The sequence below is a fragment of the Sorex fumeus genome, unplaced genomic scaffold (genome assembly GCF_029834395.1).
Source record: "Sorex fumeus unplaced genomic scaffold, SorFum_2.1 ptg000045l, whole genome shotgun sequence".
Lineage (NCBI taxonomy): Eukaryota > Metazoa > Chordata > Mammalia > Eulipotyphla > Soricidae > Sorex > Sorex fumeus.
Window position 1 is genome coordinate 11,264,572 of NW_026606102.1, and position 22,244 is coordinate 11,286,815.

A 22,244-nucleotide genomic window follows, 5' to 3' on the forward strand; every position below is an offset into this window, starting at 1 on the left:
TACCCTACTGCAGCTGTAGCAATAGTGCTTGGCTTTCCACTGATTTTTCTAGACATTTCCCATTTTTCAATTTAAGATATTTAGAGCGATAGCACAGTGTGTAGGGCGTTCGCCTTACAAGCGGCCAACATGGCCGACCCGAGTTCGATTCCTCTGCCCCTCTCGGAGAGCCCGGCAAGCTACCGAGAGTATTCGATATGCCAAACACAGTAACAACAAAGTCTCCAATGGAGATGTTACTGGGCCCGCTCGAGCAAATCGACGATCAACGGGAGGGCCTTTACCTTACCTTACCTTATTGCGTTAGGACCCAGCTATAGTAGAGTGGGTAGGGCACTTGTCTTGCATGCAGCCAACCCAGGATCGATCCCCAGCACCACATATGGTCCCCTGAGCCCAACCAGGAGTAAGCCCTGAGCACTGCTGCATGTACCCCAAAATACAGATGAGAAATGGTACAGAGAATAGGGAACATGCCTTCTATGTGATCGCCTGGTTCAGTCCCCAGAACTGTGCAGTTTTCTGAGTGCTGCCTTGGATATTTTGAGCTCTACTGTGGCCTAAGAGGTTCTAAGTACTGCCAGAGTCACCCCGGAGATTCCTGTCACCACAGGTTCTGAGCAGCACCACATTCTAGCTAGGACCTTGCCTTGAACCTCTAGCCTGGAAGACCAAGAATCACCCAAAGCCGCCCCCTCCCCCCCCGAACTCCTGAGCACTGATTGAAAGCCTCCTTACCAAAAAATATTTTACTGGGACTCCTTGATAAGGATCCTGCATCTTTAAAAAAATAAAATTATAAAGCAACAGATATATTAACATTTTAGAATCCCAAGAGATGCTTCTTTCTGGTGATCCCTATACTCACTTCCCTCTTCGACAGTCTTAGGGCCTAAGTTACTGTCTTCTCTGGAAAGGATAGCTTCAGTGAGGTTCCAGAAATTGAAGCTGACTGCCAGAATTTACCTGAATACTGGAACTGGCATTTAGCTGATCCAATTCTTGCATGCACACCTGCATGCATTGGCCCTGCCAGACTCCCTCTGCTCTCTCTCTCTCTCTCTCTCTCTCTCTCTCTGTTTCTCTTTCTCTCTCTCTCTGTCTCTCTCTGTGTATATGTGTGTCTCTGTCTCTGTCTCTCTCCTCTGCCTCTCTGTCTCTGTGTCTTTCTCTCCTCTCTGCCTCGCTGGCTGTCTTTGTCTCTCTCCTCTCTGCCTCTCTGTTTCTGTCTCTGACTCTCTGTCTCTGTCTCTCTCCTTTCTATCGCCCCGTCTCTCACTCTCTGTATCTCTGTCTCTGTCTCTCTCCTCTCTGTCTCTGTCTCTCTCCTCTCTACCTCTCTGTTTCTCTCTGCCTCTCACTCTCTCTTCTCTCTGTCTCTGTCTCTCTCTCTCTCCTCTCTGTCTCTGTCTCTTTCTCTCTGTCTCTCTCTTTCTCTCCTGATGGTAGAACTTGAAAAACCATTACTCCTTCACTCGGGGTAAGGTTGAACTGAGCAGGTGCCTCATAATGCCACACTAAAGCCAGTCCTCCTGAGCCCCAGCCTGACCTGGAGACCAAGGCCAGAATAGCTCAGCCATCTGCCAGTGGCCCTGGTGCAGACACTTCCCCCGGAGATGGGACTGGGCTCTGAGTTCCCACACTGGATTCAGGGCCAGGCCACTGGACCTGGGCAGGTGTGGGCTGTGCCTCAGGCGTTTTCTCTCTGTCAGTTCATTCCCACCCCTGTCTTTGCTCTCTTTTTGAATTAAGTCCCCGTGCCCAGGAACTCGTTGCTATCAGCCTCTGTGAGGGCGCTCTGAGCGAAAAGGCCCCGAGAGGCCAGACAGCGCTGAGAGCAGCAAATGCTGTTTTGAAAAAGAGTGTTTTGATTTTAACTGGCGTTGAAAAACATAATTAGGAATTGGAAAAAATAGCAGAGTTTGCTTTGTTTTGGTTTCCCCATCCTTTTCAAGCTCTCAGGCCTCTGGCCTCCCTGTAACCAAGGAGATGGTGCGTAAAAGGTGACCCAAGCTCGGAAGCCGTTCCACGTGGATTTATTTATTCCTGCAGCATTTTCCGTCACTTTTCATTTTTTTTGAAGTTGTTTTTGTTTTTGCCTTGCCCCCGAGAAAGGATAATTTAGCATAGATATTTAGTTTCCTGTTCCATTTTTTTATATGTTACCCAGACCTGGAAACAATTTTACAAATGTAATTTCAGAGCATGTGGTAAAGGTGCTTAGAGGAGGGATTTTTTTTTTCCACATTCCTTCATTTACTTCCAAGAGAAAAACACTGAGTAATTTTGAAACCAACTCTGTGTGCTCCAGAAGGTCCCAGGAGGGACATTTCTAGCACCTCTCAGTATCTTCTGTGCGTCAGGCACTGGGCTGTGTTCATCTAGAACGTCTGATTCTCTTAATATCTCACTGGAATACATTATGGTGACCCTGTTTCTCCTTTAAAGTAAACAAACCTGGGGCTGGAGTGATAGCACAGTGGGTAGGGCGTTTTTCTTGCACGCTGCCGACCTGGGTTCGATTCCCAGCATCCCATATTGCCCCCCGAGCACCGCCAGGAGTAATTTCTGAGTGCAGAGCCAGGAGTAACCCCTGAGTATCTCCGGGTGTGACCCAAAAAGCAAAGAAAAAAAAAGTAAACAAATCTGGATCTAAAAATTTAAATAGTTCTGATGTACATAATTATTCCGTCACCACTAAGTGACGGAACTCTATTACCCATAACTCTATTACCACTGTCTTTAAAAAAAAAAAACTTACCTGAAATAAAATAAAGATTAAGCAAAGCCAAAAACAAAATAAAACTTAATTTACCATGTAATAGTGGAGACCGGAGAAAGGAAGAGGTGATCTACAAGTGACTTAAACATAGTAGTGGAGGCTCTTGACCACGTTAATGTCAGTGAAGATGCCGTAACTTTGTACATCAAAATCGTAACTGTAGGAGAGATAGTTCAATGAGTTGTAAACGCCTTGCAGATGGCCAACCTGGGTTCTATCCCCATCATCCCATATGGTTCCCCAGGCACTGCCAGGAGTAATTCCTGAGTGCAAAGCCAGGAGTAAGCCCTGAGCATCACTGAGTGTGGCCCCCAGAACAAAACAAACCCCATTAATCTTAACAGGATTTTAATCATGTTATCTAAACTACCACAAAATTTTAAAACAACACTAATTATATATATTCTGAAGGGACAGACAAGGAGGATGTTAAATAATAGATAGTTCAGTATTCATCTGTTCCTTGTCCTGTGACGCGGGGTACAGAAACCATCCTTCCTGGCTCAGGAGGAACCTACTAAGCTGATGTTGATTGTGGTCCCACCTGAAGGGAACCAGTCTCTGGTCTGTTTCACTGAGGGGAACAGCCCCATGCCCACCTGCCCCTCCATACCAGCTCCCATTCTAGCAAGAGAACCGTGCAAGGGTAAGGGGTGGGGGGTGCGAGCAGACTTGATAGAATGTTTATTTGAACTTCCCAAAGAGTGGAAAAGCCTTCATACTTCGGGAAGAAGGACAGGAGAGAGGAAAGGAAGGCTGGAGAATGAAAGGGAAAGAGGGCAAGAGAGGAACTTTGTCCTTTGTCTCCTAAGCAGGTTATTTTACCCAATCTCTTGGGAGTCCTTGCAAGCACTAAGTCAGATATTCATAATTGTAGACACCCACATGGGTACCATCCTTACATAGGGCTCTAGTTTGAGCATTAAGGTTATCTTGCCCTAAAACAATCTCTGCCGGGGGCCGGAGTGATAGTATAGCAGGTATGGTGTTTGCCTTGCACACAGCTGACCCAGGTTCGATCCCCGGCATTCCATATGGCTCCCCAAGCACTGCCAGGAGTAATTCCTGAGTGCAGAGCCAGGAGTAACCCCTGAGTATTGCTGGGTATGGCCCAGAAATAGATAGATAGATAGATAGATAGATAGATAGATAGATAGATAAATAAATAAATAAATAACCTCTTCAGTTGAGGGCCTCCAAGGCAGGACAGTGCCCTTGACTGGGGCTTGTTTGCCTGGGGTGTTGCAGTGTCTCAGCACTTTAGATTTCTGAAGGAAGTTTGCTATCTTTTTGGGTGGATGGGAGATCCTCTGACTTCACCTCCGCAGTGTTCCTGTCTAGGAACAGAGAGACTCCAGCTTCCCCAGGATACTTGCTAAGTGCCTGCCATCACTGCTACAGGCAGCCGTGGGAGTTCCTGTTAGCATAAGAGTCTACGCAGGTCGGTTCCTGGCTCTAGAGCAAGGCATCCATGCACTCCTGGAAAGGAGCAACAGCCATATGTCTCCTTTCAATGGCTGCCCCCGTGTCCTCTGACCACCTGCTACAGGAAGGGTAGAATCTCATGGTGTCCTTTAACCTCTCCAGACACGTGACTCTCTTTGAAGTGTTTAAAGTTTTCTTAGTGCAGAATGGAAATGGAAAGTTGGGAAGCCATCAGGAACACACAGGGACTAACATGTCCACTCCACCCAAGTTTCACGCGAGAGGCCACCACAGCTCAGAACCCGGAGTAAACCTTGAGCACTGCTGGGTGTGGCTCAGCATCCCTCACCCTCCCCACAATAAAGTTTTTTGTGATCATCCAAGTTGAACCTTGTCCCCTCACTTTGCCAGAGAAGCCGTCCCTGTTTCAACAGACCTCCTGTTTTATGACAGCCTACCTCTGGGTCTCGCTCACCCGCTTGGCACCATTATGTTCCCCTCATCCCCATATTTCTCCCCAGCTGCATCCCGAATCTTCATCTTCATTTTCATCACCTGATCCCTGTAAGGTTCATGGAGGAGACTTTGTCTCCTGATTCACTATGTAGCTCTCTTCACCAGACCAGTAAGTGAATGGATTCCACATCTTTGGGCATTCCCCAGCCTTGCCTTTCCAGTTAGGATTTTCTTAGTCTTCTCACTCCCAATCTGACAGCTCTTGTGGCTTGTGTGGGGTAGGATTCTGTTGGTGAACTTTTCCCTGTGAATTCTTCCCAAGAGGCTGTGAGAACTCTTTCTGTGTTGGAGGGTTTGCTGGGTACCAAGGAGACAGGCTGTATTCTGATAGCCCTGTCCTCTGGCCTGTGGTTGTTAGTCATTGAGGTTTCGTTCAGCATGTTTGGAGCCTTAAAGCAGTGGGGCCTGGTGTACCCACGAGACATGCCCGCAGACCCTGGGAGTACCCGGGGAAACCCTCTGCAACAACAGGATGGCAGTCTCCAGGGGGAATAAACCACCATGCCAGATGTTGCTCTGTTTCCTCCTCCCTGAGCCATCATCCAGGCTTCCCTCCAACCTGTGTCCTCTCCACGCTTCCATTCAGCCACGGTTCCTGAGCCCCTGGGCTGTGCCTCTGAGCAACAGGGACAATAAAAGAACTCACCATTTTGCTTGGAAAACCTGGAAAGTAGATCTAGTGGAACTCTGCAGTGTGGAGGGTTAGACATCTGGTCTACCACGCTGCCCAAAACCTATAGTTTACTTTGACCCTCTTAAACCCAAGCTGTTGATAGCCTGCTGCTATCCCAAACCTTCCTAAGAACAGAAACAGCTGTGAACACATACTTCCTATGTGTCCTATACTGTATTCTTAGCAGAAAGTACATTAGAGAAAAGGAAATGGCTGGGAAGGGGAGGGCGTGGCCGGGGGAGCAGAGTGCTAGTACAGCAGGTAGGGCATTTGCCTTGCACTCGGCTGACCCAGGTTCGATCCCCGGCATATGGTTCCTTGAGCACATCAGGAGTAATTCCTGGGTGCAGAAGCAGCAGTAACCCCTGGGCATCACCAGGTGTGACCCCCAAAACCAATAAAAATAGAGAGAGAAAAGAAAATGATATTGAGAAAATCTGAAGGAAGAAAAAATCATTTACAGCACAGGACTGTATTTATCCAGGCTGTACTTTCACAGGGTCTGTTTACAAGAATAGACCTGTGGTTCAAACTTGTGGTTTTCAAGGCTCAACTCTTGGTCCCAGACAGTTGGCTAAGTCCTGTGACTGGGGTCAGTGAGGCTGGAACATGTTGGAGAGGGCTGTGGACCCCATCAGGAGGTCCACTCTGCCAATTCCCAGACTTCCCTTACCTCAGTTCTGGTCATCTCCCGTAATTCACACAAATCTGTGTTTCAGACATGGCATTAGAAAGCGGGGGGGGGGGGGGGGGGGGTGTGTACCTCAAAGGAGCCTGAGGGTCTTCCCCCTCCCCCCCGTGACCTATGCAGGTTAGTCCTTCGAACTATGACAGCTGTGGACTCCCCCACATTGCTGTTTCCTGCAAAGGCAGAAGTCCAGTTCGAAAGAGCAATATTTTATTTGCAAAGCATAAATCTCTCAAGGAAGCTGGGTGATTCTGTGGTTAAAGCACAGATTAGAAAAGATGAATGTTTCACAATGTAAATCTTATGGTTCCCTATTCCCTCAAACAAGTGACATGGTCTCTTTGGACCTTGATGCTTTTCTCTGTAAAATGGACACGATGGTGTCACCTAATATCAATTGATTGTGACAGTGGGAGATAGTGTCACTTAAAACACCTAGCAAAGCATGTGCTCCAGCCTTTTCAGCCATCTTTCCAGCCCAATACCCCTTTTAAGGAGAAAAGTCAGTGGGAAGTAGTAGAATTGCCTCCCAAAGAGAAAGTCCAGTTTTGCACCCTGAAGACAAATCACCAGCAAGCAAACCAGTGCCAAGGAGAAGACAGGGAGGAGAGGAGTGGAGGGAGATGGTTCTCCATGTGGGTGTCTAGGGCTCTGGACACACTTCCAAGAAGAGAGCAGTGGGCAGGGAAGCAGGGAGGGACAAAAGCCTCCTTTTCACATTTAGCAGAGAGGTCCCCAGAGTGATGGAAATGAAGGGAAAGGACACTACAAACCTGTTTCCCCAGTATGCAAATCGTGTAAGGAGACACAAATGACTTAGCAAGAAGCAAACCTGACTCTGGCCACTGTTGGTTCTGCTCTTCCAGACCAGAGGGGCTGGCTTGTGTTCAGAAAGCCCTTTCTAAGGAGGTTTTGTTGGTGTCCTACAGAACCCCAACTTGGAAACCAGGGTCGGGAAGGAGAGGGCTCCATTGGGGGAGATTTAGGGAGTGGGTTCTCTGTGCCAGGGACTTTCTTAGATATCATTTGGGGGATAAGGGGAGAAGTATATTTTTCTGTTGCCGTCTTCCTATCTTTCCAATTGTATCAGAAGAAAGCTCTAAGCACAAGAAAGGGGCTTTTTAAAAAGTTTTATTCCGTTTGGAGCTTTCACAATTTTGAACGATTGATGCTCATGACGTGGCTTTTTGACATTTTTTTTTTTAAGTGCCAAATCTCTGCGTTATCTATGAGAAAGTAGAAATTCAAAGGGTCCTTGTGACTAGTCTGGGATCCTATGACTGGTGTGAAGCAGAGAAAAGAGTTTATTTCCTCTGACTCAGATCAAGCCCTTTCTGCAAAGTCAGGTTGATTCTCAGAAGGCGCATGCTGATGAGGTTCTCCACGCCTGTGGTGGGGAAGTTCGAGAGCATGCCTGATGGGACTACGATGAGCAGGCAGGGTTCCGGCTTTTAATTTTGTCCTGCTCTCTATGCTCAGCACCTCTTTGGTGAGGAAGAGCACCACATCAGTGATGCTTGGGGAACTGTGCGGTGCTGATGATGGAAACATGGACCCTGACATGCCAAGCATACACTCCAGCTCTTTGAGCTGTCTCCCTGGTCTCTGATATCCTTCATTTTAGTCTTCTTTAGAAAAAAAAATTGAATCACTGTGAGATACAGTTACAAAGCTTTCATGATTGAGTTTTAGTCATACAATGATTGAACACCCATACCTCCAGCACTGCACATTTTCCACCACCAGTATCTCCAAGTATCCCTCCCCGTCCGCCCCAGCCTCCATAGCAGCATCTTCCTTCTTACTCTCTCTACTTTGGGATAGGTAAAGGTAAAAGGTAAAGGCCCTCCCGTTGATCGTCGATTTGCTCGAGCGGGCCCAGTAACGTCTCCATTGGAGACTTTGTTGTTACTGTGTCTGGCATATCGAATACTCTCGGTAGCTTGCCAGGCTCTCCGAGAGGGGAAAGGTAAAGACCCTCCCGTTGATCGTCGATTTGCTCGAGCGGGCCCAGTAACGTCTCCATTGGAGACTTTGTTGTTACTGTGTCTGGCATATCGAATACTCTCGGTAGCTTGCCGGGCTCTCCGAGAGGGGCGGAGGAATCGAACTCGGGTCAGCCATGTTGGCTGCTTGTAAGGCGAACACCCTACCGCTGTGCTATCGCTCCAGCCCACTTTGGGATATTATAGTTTGAAATACAGATACTGAGAGACCATCATGTTTGGTCCTTTGTCTACTTTCAGTGCACATCTCCCATTCCGAGAGATCCTTCCAACCATCATTGGCAGAGGTCCCTTTTCTATCCTAACTGCTGTCTCCCCCAGCACATGAGGCAGGCTTCCAACCATGGAGCGATCCTCCTGGCCCTTGCCTCTACTGTCCTTGGGCTTGCGGAATATAAAATAACATGAGATTAGCTTCCTTTTCTAGGGTGCCTCAGACTTTTGGAGCCCCTGCAGGGATTCTGATTCTGGGAAAGTCTCTTCCTTGGTCCAGGGTGAGGCCCTGTATCCTGTGCTCAGGAGGCGTGACTTACTCTACTGAACAAGGGGAACTTTCCTTGTGGAGCTTTCTAGGGACCTCAGTGTCCCACCTAGTGTCCATGGGAGCAGAGTGCTCCGGAATGTTCTCTCTAATCTTGGTCCGAACCTCTGCCTGGAGTGGTTCATGAGACCTGTGTTATAGGCTAGCATTATCCAGTCCACTTCCCAGCTAGGAAGGCATGCGACGGACAGAGTTATCAGCTCCTTTGATTGACCTCAGAACCTGTTGGCCACCAGCTTATTTCTCAAATCAGATGTCCCCACTGGGTGGAAGGTCGTTGTGCAATCTCTTTCTTTAGCAACTGGCTTGTTTTTTGGTGCAATCTGCGCATTCATGGAGGACATGGCATTTACCAAGGCCAACAGGGTCACAGATTTTGGAATCTGTCCCAGGCACTGACTTGCAACAGTTGGGGAGTTGTGTGGTCTCATTTGACACTGCGTTCCAGAGACAAGGGAGACAGTCCTCCCTGTTTCACAGATGAGGAGTCTGAGACCCAAATAAGTGACCACATGCTCGGTGAAGTCAAGCCAGGCTGAAAGGCACTGGCCTGCACTTTTACTTTGTTCCAATGTCTCAGCCACCAGCCCTGGGATCCATCCCGGGCCCTTATGGCTTTTCTCTTTCAAGGTGTGGGTTATTGATGGATCTCGTGTGTGAGCTTCCATCTGCTCACTATGACTCCGTGTCCTGCCACTTCCCCAAAGGGTTCCTTTCCCATGCCCCCCCTACACCTCCCTCATTCCTGAGCACTCCCTTCCTGCAGCTATTCTAAAGTCTCTTCCTCTCTCCTCAAGTTCCTCTCGTGTATTTATTTCTTTTCTTAAGCTCCAGCCCTGAGTGTCTGAGTCAGTGGAAGGGGAGATGTAGGCCTTATCCGGTAGGGGAGTCCACCCTTCCTTTTACCCCCACCCTGATTTCTAGGGCCCCTTGACCTCAAGCCCACAAGGAAGGGTGGGGGAAAGTGCGGGAGGCTTTTGAATGAGCATTTTCTGAGGATCTGCAGAATTTTCAGTTAAGGAAATGTTGAATAATCTCCAGGCTGTATGGTCCAAATGGAGAAAAGTGGTTAAATCATTTGTTGATCGGGTCACACCTCGTGGCTGGCCCCCAAGCTACGATACCCACTAGGGTAGGACACTACAGCCATGGCAGAGCAGCTGTCATACTTTATATGCAAGACATCTGCTGATGGAAAAATCTTTCTGATACCCAGCACTCTCTTCCACTGCCAAGACTGTCTGTCAGAAGGGCTGCTAGTAGTGGGCATAAGCAAATGGACTGCTCCTTGCTCTTTGAGCGTGTCATGGTCCAGAAGGGTGGTTGGGGTTGAGTTGGGGCTACGCCACCACCATGCCATCCCCTCTTGCGAAGGGTCTTTTGATTTCCTGAGTGCAGCACCCCAGGGGGCCCTTTCAGTAGATGTGGAAGCAGCCTGAGATGGGCTTACAATCCATTCATTTTTTTCCACCATTGCTTACACTAACACTTCCCAATTTTGTGGTTTATTTGTTTGTTTTGTTTTGCGGGCCACACCTGGCGGGACTCAGGGCTGATTCCAACATTTCCCAATTTCAATTCACTGGGTTAGTTCTACTGTGAAAAAGAAGGTAAATATTGTAAGTTGGAGAAAAGTAGCATAGAGCAGTCACCAACTCTTCAAGGATGCTTAGCATTCTAGGGAATATGGTTTGGGAAAGACTGAGCTATGAAATAAAGGCCAGGTTCCATGCCTAGGAGCCAGGCCTTTAATGAGCTACCTCTTCTTGGCCCTGTAGCCTGGTCCTCATCTCTTGCCTCTATACCCTCTGCTGCTCCGCCCAACTCTGCCAACTTCTCTGGGACATTGATTGCTGGCTTCTGAACTTTGACTCTGCCGGACATCCCACACCACCAACTCCATCCTCTTCCGTCCTATTCATCTTTCATGGGTTCAAGCCCAGTGCCTCTCCATGGTAACTGGCCCAGCCCACTCCTCTTTCCCTTGTTCCCATAAAACTAGAACATATGACTTCAGGCCCCTCCCTTCAGGATAGAAATGATAGCATCTCACTTCTGGGAACTTTATCCATTCATGTGTCTGACTTTTTGGCGTGTTTGCTTTTGGTTTCTTTTGGCTGGTTTAGCCTTTGATTCTTTTTAGAATATTTTTTCCAAGTTTTTCCTCCAAGTCTTTTTTTTTTTTTAAGGATGGTTTGGGGAACAAGAGAGAGCTACATACCAACTTAAAGCACTGTAGCACTGTCCTCCCGTTGTTCATCGATTTGTTCAAGCGGGCACCAGTAACGTCTCCATTGTGAGACTTATTACTGTTTTTGGCGTATCGTGTATGCATGGGAAGCTTGTCAGATTCTGCCATGTGGGAGAGATACTCTCGGTAGCTTGCCATGCCCTCTGAGAGGGGGGAGGAATCGAACCCGGGTCGGTTGCATGCAAGGCAAACACCCTACCCACTGTACTATTGCTCCAGCCGCCCCCCCCCCCTTTTTTTAAAGGATGGTATGGGGAACCAGAGAGAGCTACATACCAACTAAAAAGTTTTTATTATTATTATTGTTGTTGTTGTTGTAAATGTGAAATTGTAGTTAGCTATTCAAACAGTTCTTTCCTTCATAAAGGCCCTATGCTATTCTTGTTGAGCTAATTGTTGGCTAAAGAGATGATGTTTATTTCATTTTTTTTTTTCATTTTTTTCTACCACTTGTAGTAGATTTTAACACCTTGTTTTTGCTATGTGAAATGCCCTTGATTTTTATCATTGTTTAGCAGACAAACCCTGCGTTTTCTTTTTACCATGTCACTATCATTCTTAGATTTCCCAACAATACTTTCATGTTAATTTCTTAATCATCTGGTTGACGATGTGGATTTTTGTAGTTGAGGATTCAGGGTAAGACATTCTTCCTACTCAGGTAAGAGGGATTCCGGAATCCTCAATGATCTGCTTTACTCTTTCCTGATCATCAAAAAGAAAGTGTCTGTTTGTCGTAGGAAGGACAAAGTGACCTCTTTGCCTCCTGTGTTGGCTCTATCTTTGGGTTTTTAGCCTTTTTCCTACTCTTTTCCCCTTTCTCCTGGCCTCTGCCAGGGCTCTGCTTTGATTTGTGGTCAGGAGTTCCTCTTGTCCTGTCCCCTCTTCCTCCTCCTTTCCCAAGTTCCCACAGGAACCTGGGAAGTAGGTTGTGTCCAGAGGTTAGAACGGAAACAGCAGGAAGATAACTCTAAGAGACAATGCCCAGTTGACGTCATTTCAACTTTTCTGCTTGCTAGAGGTATTTGTTTCTTTCTTCCAGCTTTCTTCAGGTTGCTTGTCTGCCCCACCCAACCTTGGGCCTGTCAGTCTCTGTTTGCAGGCTCTCTGGCATGGCCTGATGAGTTTATGTGTTTCCTGAGATTCTCATTCAAGGTCCATAGTTCTAAGTGTTGCCTTGGAAACTTGGACTCTGGTGGAGCTGCTTTTATGTGAAAGAAACCACAGGGACAAACTCTCCTTACCCCATGGACTTATCCATGGGATGAGAATTTTGAAACCTAAAACTCCAGAAAAACACCAGCATGTTCAATGAGTTAGCATCCATTGTAAATATATAAATATATGTATATATATACGTGTATATATATAAAACCTTTATTCACTTTGGCTGCTGTTCTTTAATGAGTTCCAATCTGGGAGAGGGGAAAGGGAACCAGCATTTGGGTTTTTTGTTTGTTTGTTTGGGGACCACACCCAGCAGTTCTCAGGAGTTATTCCTGGTTTTGCACACAGGAATAATTCCTGATGGGCTCAGGGAATCCTATGGGATGCTGGGAATCAAACCTGATTTGGTTCAAGACAATTACCCTACTTGCTATACTATTTCTTCAGCCCAGATACCAGCATTTGTGAGGACTCTGTGCCAGGCTGGGTGCTAAAGCCAATCTCATTGACTGTGCTTAATCTCAAAGTTAGCTCCCTAGAAAATCTCCATTAAGGAAAAAAAAAAAGTGTGTGTGTGTGTGTGTGTGTGTGTGTGTGTGTGTGTGTGTGGCTACAGGAACTAAGGCTCAGGATTTAAATGACTAGCTTGAGGTCCCATCCAAATTGGGCGTTCTTTCTCCTAGATGCCACCCCAGGCATGGTTCCGTTTGGTTCCAGATGGTTCCATTTAGCGAAAGCACCGAGGGTTGTTAGAAATGCTGAGTGAGTCCCTGAGCGTGTGTTCCTTTTCTCTCCCTCCAGCTGTACCTGCAGGCCCGCTTCACCTGGCGAGGTGCCCGCCTTCTGCGACCCCTCCTGCAGTTCACCCTGATCATGATGGCCTTTTACACAGGACTGTCCCGCGTCTCTGACCACAAACACCACCCCAGTGACGTCCTGGCAGGATTCGCTCAAGGCGCGCTGGTGGCCTGTTGCATAGTAAGTCTCGTCTTGCCTTCTGTGTGCAGGCAGTGCTCTGGATGCTTTGCTGGTGGCCTGTTTCACGCCTCTCCTCTGCCTGGTGTGGGGAAAGCGACTTGTGCTGGGACTCTAGTCCAGCGATTTTTCCTTTCCACATAATCTTGGTGGGAGTTTTCATGCCAGCCAGGCCTGAGACCCCCTCTTCTCCAGGAAACAAGGGGTTGGGGCTCCCTCAGCATTAGAGATTGGAAGAGAGTTGGGAATTGTCTGTCTGCTCACTACGTGCATGTGGACATTTCAGGGTTCAAGAGGGGAAGAGAGTCACATGTCAGGACTCAGTCCCCTGACTCTTCAGATGCTCACGTGTCGCTTCGGTGGGTACTTACGATGCCCTGCTTCTGGGAAAGCAGCCCTGGCCCCCATGCCCTTCGATGCCACTTGCTCAGCTGCAGATGCAGCTTTGACAGGAGTTTGCTGGAGGCTGTGCCCTCCCCGAGGAGGGTACCTGGCATGGCCAGGCATGGGTCTCCCGAAGCATGGTTCAGAAATGGGCTTCTGATTTGCCCCAAATAAATGGGCTCCCCCTTTTCATGTAGCTCATCTGACATCCAGGGTGGTGGGAAAGGCATGACACCTGTCCTTGACCTGAGCCCCAGCTCCTTGTCAATCTCTGCTTTTCCTGTCGCTCAAAGTGGAAAGCGAGTATTTGGCAAAGATAACAGAGCACCTATCTAAATGGCGCTTCTTCATCAGTCCAACAGGAACCCTAGAAGCTGTATCTGCTGCTTGAGTACTGCACATGTAGCTTGCCTGGTTGTTAGGGGGCTCCTAGTGCATTCACAGGGAGACCTTGGGCAATAAGTTAGAGATGGAGACCCTTGCCTTTTGCTAATGTGAAGCCTGGCTGCAACCCTACATCGCCTCCCAGTACCCTGCATCTTACTCTCCTCTGGGCTGACAGCTCTCCATATGGGTATTGTTGCAGGGGGCGAGGGACTCTTATGGGGATTCAATCCTAGAGGGCAGCGGGCAGTTAGAACATGCTATTCTCACTCACTGTGACATCAGGAAGCCTACCTCTGAGGAAGTCAGTGTGCCAGGAAAAAAAAAACACATCAATCTTGGCACATGTCTAGAGGGTATTCTCTAGAAGGCAAAGCAGTGACCAAGGCCGTAGGCCTCACTCCCTGGGAATGCTCTGCCCAGTTGCTCCACAGAGCCCAGCCAAGCACCGATGTTGTAGTACAAAGTAGTACTTGCATCTGAGGCCCCATGCAAAGAGAAAGAGTAGCTGGGGTGATAGAGATGGGCGTCCCGTAGAAAAAAAGCACTGCTTGCGTGGGAACCTGAGCCTCAGGGCGGGGCCAGGTCCATGTCTTTCTTCATGGTTTTCTTTCTTCTTTTGTCAGTCAGGCGCAGAAGGGAGGGAGATTGGGGGAACTCCCCACTAATGAGACTAGCTGCTCACTGGCCCTTGATGCAAAGTGACAGCGGGGGAAGGGGGCTTGCAGGAAATGGGACAAGCCCTTTGCTCACTCGACCTTTCTGAACGCTGCTCTGGGCAGGAGACCAGCCCCTGGGGCTTTCGGTTGTGCTTCCTTACCCCCTAGACCACTGCCCTGATTGGGGTCTCCTACACCCCCGATAATAAAGTCAAAGATCCATGGAGTGGAGGTCCTTTCTAGCCTTCCTCTGTTGAGATCCAAGAGCCTCAGCCCTGCACAGTTAAGAGGAAATGGAAGGATCTGGGTGCATTTCCAAGAGGGACAATAACTTGTTTCTGTTGGGATGGGGGGGGGGGGGGGGAGTGAAGGACTGGGTTCAAGCATTGCTCATTTTTCTCCTCTCTGGATACTCTTGACCTCTGTCTCTTAGGAGGCCCAGGCAGCCTTTGACTGTGACTGACAGATGAGGAAATGAGGCACAGAAAGGTGACAGTCCCCAGGTCAGAGCCAGACACCTAGCAGGCTTGCTGACTCCAAAGCTTTCACCTTTGTACTTGGCAGGGATAGACAGCCACAGGCCGGTGACGCCAGGTGTCCGAGGTGCAAACAGCTGCTCAAGGAGTGTCATTTTGGGGTCCTGCAAGGACCCTCCCAGCTCTTATGGTCATCTTAGTCTTTGCTTGTCGTCTGAAAGTCTGTCTTATAGATAGAGGTGCCGAGAAAAGCAGAAGCGAACATCCTGCCCTTTTTGGCTCTTGTGGCAGGAATACATGGAGGCAGGGGCTCTGCCTTATTTATCAGTTTGAGAACTTGCCTGGTTCTCGGGAGAGGCTCAGGCTGTGAACACGCCTATAAGGAGTTGGACATTGGACAACCTATGAGCCTGCCAAGGCTTAGCAGGGAGAAAATAGGGCCATGGGCCCTTTCCGCTGCAAGATCTGCTGCCCTGGCTCTGATGGTGAGGAAGACAGACACAGTCAGGGTCCCACATGGAGCAGAGATGAGGATGGGGATAGGGAACTGGTGGGAGGACCAGGGGTGACTGCCCCACTGTGTTGCTGACCTGATAATGTGAACAGGAGAGGGGTTTCTGTTTGGGCTTTATGTTTGTTTGTTTGTTTGTTTGTTTGTTTTGCTTTTTTGGGTCACACCCGGTTATGTACATGGGGTTACTCCTGGCTCTGTACTCAGGAATTACTCCTGGCGGTGCTCAGGGGACCATATGGGATGCTGGGTATCGAACCTGGGTTGGCCGCATGCAAGGCAAATGCCCTACCCACTGTGCTATCGCTCTGGCCCCCCAGAGAGGGGTCTTTGGCCTGCTTCTTTCTCTCCTGGGGCAGAAGTTCCCTCAGAATTACAGCCATGCAGGTCTGTCCACAGAGCCAAAGAACAGCATTTTCAAAGTCTGACCACTAAGCGCCTGACCCATCATCTTCTTTCCCTCCAATCCTCTCTGAGTCCTTCCTGCAGAGAGCAGGGAACAGGGCCTGAGAATCTTGGGGTCCCGTGGAGAGAAGGGCAAAGCTCAAGTGGGCCTTGCCCTTTCACAGGCCTCCTCTCCCACTCAATCCAGGCACGCCAGCCCACCCTGGTTCCCCTCTGAGCACTAAGCTCACATCTCCCCAAGATGTGCCCGTGTATGGCGCCCCAAGTGCTCATCTCTGAGCGTGCCTTCTCCGTCCATTTCTGTGTTGCTGCTGTAACATAGGGCTGCCCTCTGGTTTAAAACATTATCTCCATTTTCCCATGGTTCTGGAGCTCAGAATGTTGAAATGGATCTCACTGGGCCCAGTGGAAATGTTGGCAGGGCTGTGATTCTGCCAGGGGCTCAGGGAAGAACCTGTTTTCCTTCACTTTTGGCTCAGTTCCCTCCTCTACCCCTTCCCCTTGCCCCCCAACAGCTTCAAACCCAACAGGTAAAATCTTCAAATCTGCCGCTTGCTCTTTCTGGCCTTGGCTTCTGTGGTGGCATTTCCAGGGACCTCCTGTCCCACCTCTCCCCTCCAGGCTCATGGGGTGGGTAAGGGGGAGTGGGGAAAGACTCCCAGACAAAGCAGGTAATCTCCCCATCTCAAGAACTTGCACTGACATCTGCAGAGTCTATTTCGCATTGGAAGGTGTGTTTCTGTGGTTCCTGGGCTGAGGGCAATGGTGTTGTTTCATTTAGGACAAGTGCGTTCACTCATCTTCTCTGAAGCCAGAACTGTCTGACTTTCTCTGAGCCTCCATGGCCTTTGCACATTCTTCCCACGTCTGGTTTTGTTCTAATTGCCTGCTTGGCTCCCTGTCTCCCCATCCGTGGATTAACCTTCTGGTTGTTCATTCCCGTGCTGAATACAGTGGCTGAAACACAATAGGTGCTTGATATAAACTTTGGTGAAGGAATGCTTAGGGAATTAGTTTGTGACCTCAGGCAGGATACTCCTCCCCCCACTGGATCATCTCTGGGGGCATCTCCTGCACGCTGAGTGTCACCAGACTGGCTCAGCTTTCTCAGGTGGCACCATCTCCCTGCCAGGCCCATGAAGGTGGTCTCCCCTGGGGAAGCGGAGTCCTGTCCTGGCCTTCAGTCCCCAGTGGGTGCAGTCCTTCACCCCACAATGCTGCTGAGTCACCACAAGGCCCTAGGCATTAGGCCAGGCCGGCTAGCGCCTTCCCCTGGATCTGTGGAGAGTGAGTCTTGTCACAGCAAGTTGACTTGTCTAGACAAAAATTACTTGCCAAAAAGGAGAGGGTTCAGTCCCTCCTCTGCTCAGGTCACTAGTTGAACTGTCTGCTGAGAGGGAAGACAGTAGAACCCAGCACAGGCAGACTCTCTGGGGCATCTGAACAAGGGAACATGAGCATGTGGGGATGTGGGGCCAGCAGGCCTGCACACCTTGAGGAAAAGCGTGCAGTGGACCAAGGTAGGGAACCCCACGGTACCCAGACATCCAGCCTCTCTCAGCAGCGCTCAGCACCCCAGACACACACAGGCAGACAGTCCAATATAAACACGGGTACAGACTGATCCCGACCACCCCCTCCTGCCCCTGCACACGCATTGTCACGCGACAATGCGATGAACTCTCTGGTGGGGTGCCCCGTGCCCACCCCTGGGAGACACCCAAGGCCTCTCACGAAGGGACAGGCAGCAGTTCACTTCCTGCCTGGTGACAACTCTCCTCTCTGGTTACCTCCCCCCTGACCCTCCAACAGATGGTAAATTGTGGGGCCCTGGGAGGGGTCAGGACAGGGCCAGGCCGCCATGGCTGCAGCCGGGGTGGAGGAAGCAGCTGCTGGTAAAGTTCATAAACACGGGCCCCAGCTCTCCTGGCTTTCCTCTCCCAGGGGTGGGGCCCGCCCTGAGCTGCTCTCTTCCTCCAGGAAGTAGGGCAGCGGGGGTAGGCTTTGTCTCTGCCCCCTGCCTGCTGACCCCGCACAAAGACGAGCATGGCTGCTCGCCTGCAGAAGCACCCATGAGGGACTGCTGACCTCTCAGATGGAGAGCAGGGGGCAGAGAAAGGGGGCAACAGCGGAGGAGGTGCAGTTTCACCCCTGCTTCCCTGCTTCTCTCTCTCTCTCTCTCTCTCTCTCTCTCTCTCTCTCTCCATGCTTGCAGTGGGCTGTGATCGGGGACTGGTCTTCCTTCTCTGCGGGGGCACATCTCCCTTTCTTCCTGTGCTTGGTCCCTCCAGCTGCCAGGGCCCTGGGGAGCACAGGAAATCAGCCCTCAGCTCTCTTCTGCAGAAGCCTAGTCTGTGCCCTGCAGCCCGGAGGCTGAACCTGGGCGTGGGCATGACCAGCTTGGGCACGGGGGACAGAGGAAGCAAAGCAAAGACAGGGAGATACATGGATCCCAGGATCTTTGTTTTCCACGTCTTGGAAAATCCTTCTGAAATCTCCTTTCTCCGCTCTCTGCTGAGGCGCAGATGTGTTGGTAAAGCCACTTCCGGGCAGGTGAGGATGCTGCCTCCTCTCTTGAGCTTTGGACTGAGGAGTCTGGCTAAAACAAAACATAAACATTGGAGTGTGCATGGGTTGAACATTTTATTGCATGATTTTGAAGGGGGGTGAGAGGAGGTTGGACCATGCCCAGTGGTGCTGAAGGGTCACTCCTGGCAGTGCTTAGCGACCACGCATTGCAGCTATCAAACTGTGGTCAGCTGCTTTCGAGGCAAGTGCCTTCATCCCTGTACTATCCCTGTGGCCCTGAAGTTGTATTATGTGTTGTATGCTACATTTGTTTTAAAGATTTGAAACTAAGGGGCTGAAATGATAGCACACCGGGTAGGGCGTTTGCCTTGCACGCGGCCCACCCGGGTTCGATTCCCAGCAACCCATATGATCCCCTGAGCGCCGCCAGGAGTAATTCCTGAGTGCAGAGCCAGGAGTAACCCCTGTGCATCGCTGGGTGTGACCCAAAAAGAAAAAAAAAAGGATTTGGAACTAAGAGGGGGTGGTCCTTCAAGAGCTTATGGTGCACCAGCTTTACAAGTCTTAAGTGGGATCCATCATTAAAAAGATATTTTACCTTGTAACCCAGCAGAGGCACCTGTGCAGAACTAAACTATTTTTCTAGAGAAGATCTGCTACTGTATGTGATCAGCCTCATGCATCTTTTTAATTCAACCTTTAAAAGTGTTGGTGGTAGCCACTCCATAATTGAAATTTTTGAGTTTATTTGTTTGTTTGTTTGTTTGTTTGATTTTGGGGCCCACACGGTTGTGTTCATGGCTTGCTCCTGGGTCTCAGGGATCACTCCTTGTGGTGCTCTAGGGATCAAACCTCAGTTTAGCTGTGTGCAAGGCAAATGTTCTGCTCGTTGAGCTATCTCTCTGGCCCCAGTTGTTTATTCTTTTTGAGGGTGTTTGAAGGTGGGAAAGAATTCCCAAAGCCAGTCTTTCTGGAAAGATGAGTAGACATTTTGTAGAAGATAAAATAACCTCTTAATCTATGAGATTATTCAGGAGGGAGGAGCAGGATGCAGTAAGGAAATATCAAGGCAAGGGCAAAGAGTGTTTGCCTGAGGAGTGACACGTGGCCCTGGATTCCCATGGGGGCTGGCTGCATTTGTGGAGGACTACTTGGCACAAATCCTTCCGTTGAGTAATACAGTCTGAAGGGGCCCTGACATAGTATTTCAAGGTTGTGCCTAGTGCAAAGACAGGTCATTGGAAGTTCAGAATGGCACCAAGAAAGAAAGAGCGTCTTGAGGAATCTCAAGGTATCATTAAGGTATCTTAATGCCCAGTGTCCAGATTGAGGAGCAGCTCAGGGAGGTTATAAAGCATCTCAGGCTCAACCCTTTACTGACAGATACAGGATTTGGACTCTTACGACCATCTCAAGACACTGTCCACTGAAGCTTCTCTGAGCTAGGGTCCACATCACATATACCCTTTTAAGAGTATCAAAACACAGATTGCAGACCGCACTTGCAGGAGGTCTCTACGTTTTCAAGTTGCACCTGGTTGATTCTGAAATTGTTCTGAGGATTATACTTGAACAAATACCAGAATAGACATCTTAGTTTTCTTCTGGTTCTAGGATTCAGACACTCTGCTGCTGCTTTTATACTTATCAGCTTTGTTTAATGAACTCAGTGGGGGCTTGTAAAAATTCCACTGTAGGGGCCAGGAAGTAGTATAGGGGATAAGGCATATGCCTAGCTTGCGCCCAGCCTGGGTACAATTGTCAGCATCCCATGGCCTCCCAGACATCACTGGATATAGCCCTGGAGACCCACCCAAACACTGCAGGGGCTGACCCTGGAGACTCCTGATTCAAGGTGGCCCAGACCCCAGCACTGAACTGCTAGCCCTCTTGGCCAAGTATTGCCAGAAGTGGCCCTCAGCCCCCTGAGCATTGTCTCAGGAAGCCTGAGAGAAAACAAACCAACGGAAAAGTCATGTATAAGCATGTGATTCTTATCTTTAAGAAGTTCACTTACCACTCTCAGGGACTCCAAACACATCCAGGACAATCTTATTGTCAGATTCTGCCCTTGACAAAAGGAACAGAATTCGCTGACTTGGCCATTTGTAGCAAGGAGCGTGGAAAGCTGAGCTCCTGCCCAGACTTCCCTTGATTCTGGCCAGCTCGGTTCTTGGGGTGCTCAGGCAGCAGCCCAGCAGGACTGGCTGTGTGAACCCAGCAGTGTGTGTGTGTGTGTGTGTGTGTGTGTGTGTGTGTGTGTGTGTGTGTGTGCGTGCACATCTCCCGGAGTCAGTGAATACCAGCAACAAGATATTTGAAACATTTTCCTTTGCGGTTGTGCTGACTCATCCACACCACACACCACCACACACACCCACCCCCAAAGGACCTCAGAAACTGGGGCTGGTCTTGTGCTTCCTTTGTAAAACTCGCATCCACATATGGGATTCACACCAGTCTACCAGAGTCTTTTTTAAAAATCTTTATAGTTTTTTATTCAATTAAAGAACTGTGATTTACAAAATTATTGATAATTGAGTTTTAGGCCTATAATATTTCAACACCAATCCCACCACCAGTGTCAACTTCCCACCACAGTGTCCCATAATCCATCCTCCCACCCCCACTCCCTGCCTGTCACTTTGACAGGCACATTCCAGAGTTCGGGTGGTTGCAGCTTAGAGCTCATGTTTTCAGAGTTTTGAGCCTGTGTTTTGAATATATAGCTCCCACATCATCAGCATCGCTGGAGGCTGGACCCATCATCTCTGTCTCCCCTTCTCTCCTTTCCTTTTATCTAGCTCCTTCTCTTCTTTCTTCCTACATCAGACGCGGGGGAAGATCGTAGGTAGGCATTAAGCATACCAGCTCCCTTTTACCACCCCACCTCCACAGTGCATACTATACCACATTTCTGCCTTTTGTGTTGTTGTATATAAGCAACAATCAGTCTATGTGGTACCTCTTTTTTTTTTTTCTTTTTGGATCACAACCAGTGATGCACAGGGGTTACTCCTGGCTCATGCACTCAGGAATTACTCCTGGAGGTGCTTGGGGACCCTATGGGATGCTGGGAATCGAACCCAGGTCGGCTGCGTGCAAGGCAAATGCCCTGCCTGCTGTGCTATCACTCCGTCCCCCTATGGTAACTCTTTTGCACAGGTATGTAGATCTCACATATTTTCCTGAAAAATGGGGAAAAGTCGGCCTTGAAGACAAGTTGGTCCCATTCAAAAGAACAAAGCTTGTCTCCTGGGCCACACATATTAGCCAGGGACTGGGAGAGGGCAATGTACTAGTTCAGTCCCGATCCTGGCCTCTTCCATGGGCATCCTTGCTTCTTATCTCATCATCATGAATGAGTGACTTCGACTTGGAGCTGCTTATTTGTGTGTAGTCTTGCACTTGCTGGCAGGGTAACATTTTCTGAATACCTGGACAAATCACATCATCTTATAGCCCCATGATGACTTCTGTGCAGTCTTACAGCACAGAAGACTGCTGTTCTGACTGTCAGAACTCTGTCCTAGGACACCATCAGGGTTTCCCAAGTCACAGAAGTCAGGGGAAAGCAGAGCTACATATCTCCCCTAGCATAGTCATTCCAAGTCTTAAAGTTTTTATGGGAACAAGTATAAAGATTTCTAGAGTTGAAAAGAGAATGAGATGCACAAATATAACCTCTCAAGTTCCCCCCCCACACACACACCCCTTCCATCAATTGCAACTCTGTCTCAACATTCATCTTTTTGCCCTCAACATAGTTGATGTTGAGGATTCAGCCCCCCTTGATTCTTCAACAGGTTCTTGACTGGTATCTCTGCCATAAGTCCCTCTGCATAGAGAATCCTCATAAGGAATCCAAGCCT

At 49.1% G+C, this 22,244-nt stretch overlaps 1 protein-coding gene across 1 annotated transcript in view; it reads left to right on the top strand.

Annotated features, from left to right (window-relative positions):
- Nucleotides 1–22,244, top strand: part of PLPP3 (phospholipid phosphatase 3) — an 84,914-nt gene that overhangs the window by 56,939 nt on the left and 5,731 nt on the right. Inside the window, exon 5 of the mRNA XM_056122298.1 lies at nt 12,851–13,027. Within this exon, the coding sequence (XP_055978273.1) occupies nt 12,851–13,027 (177 nt within the window). The remainder of the gene's footprint in view (nt 1–12,850; nt 13,028–22,244) is intronic.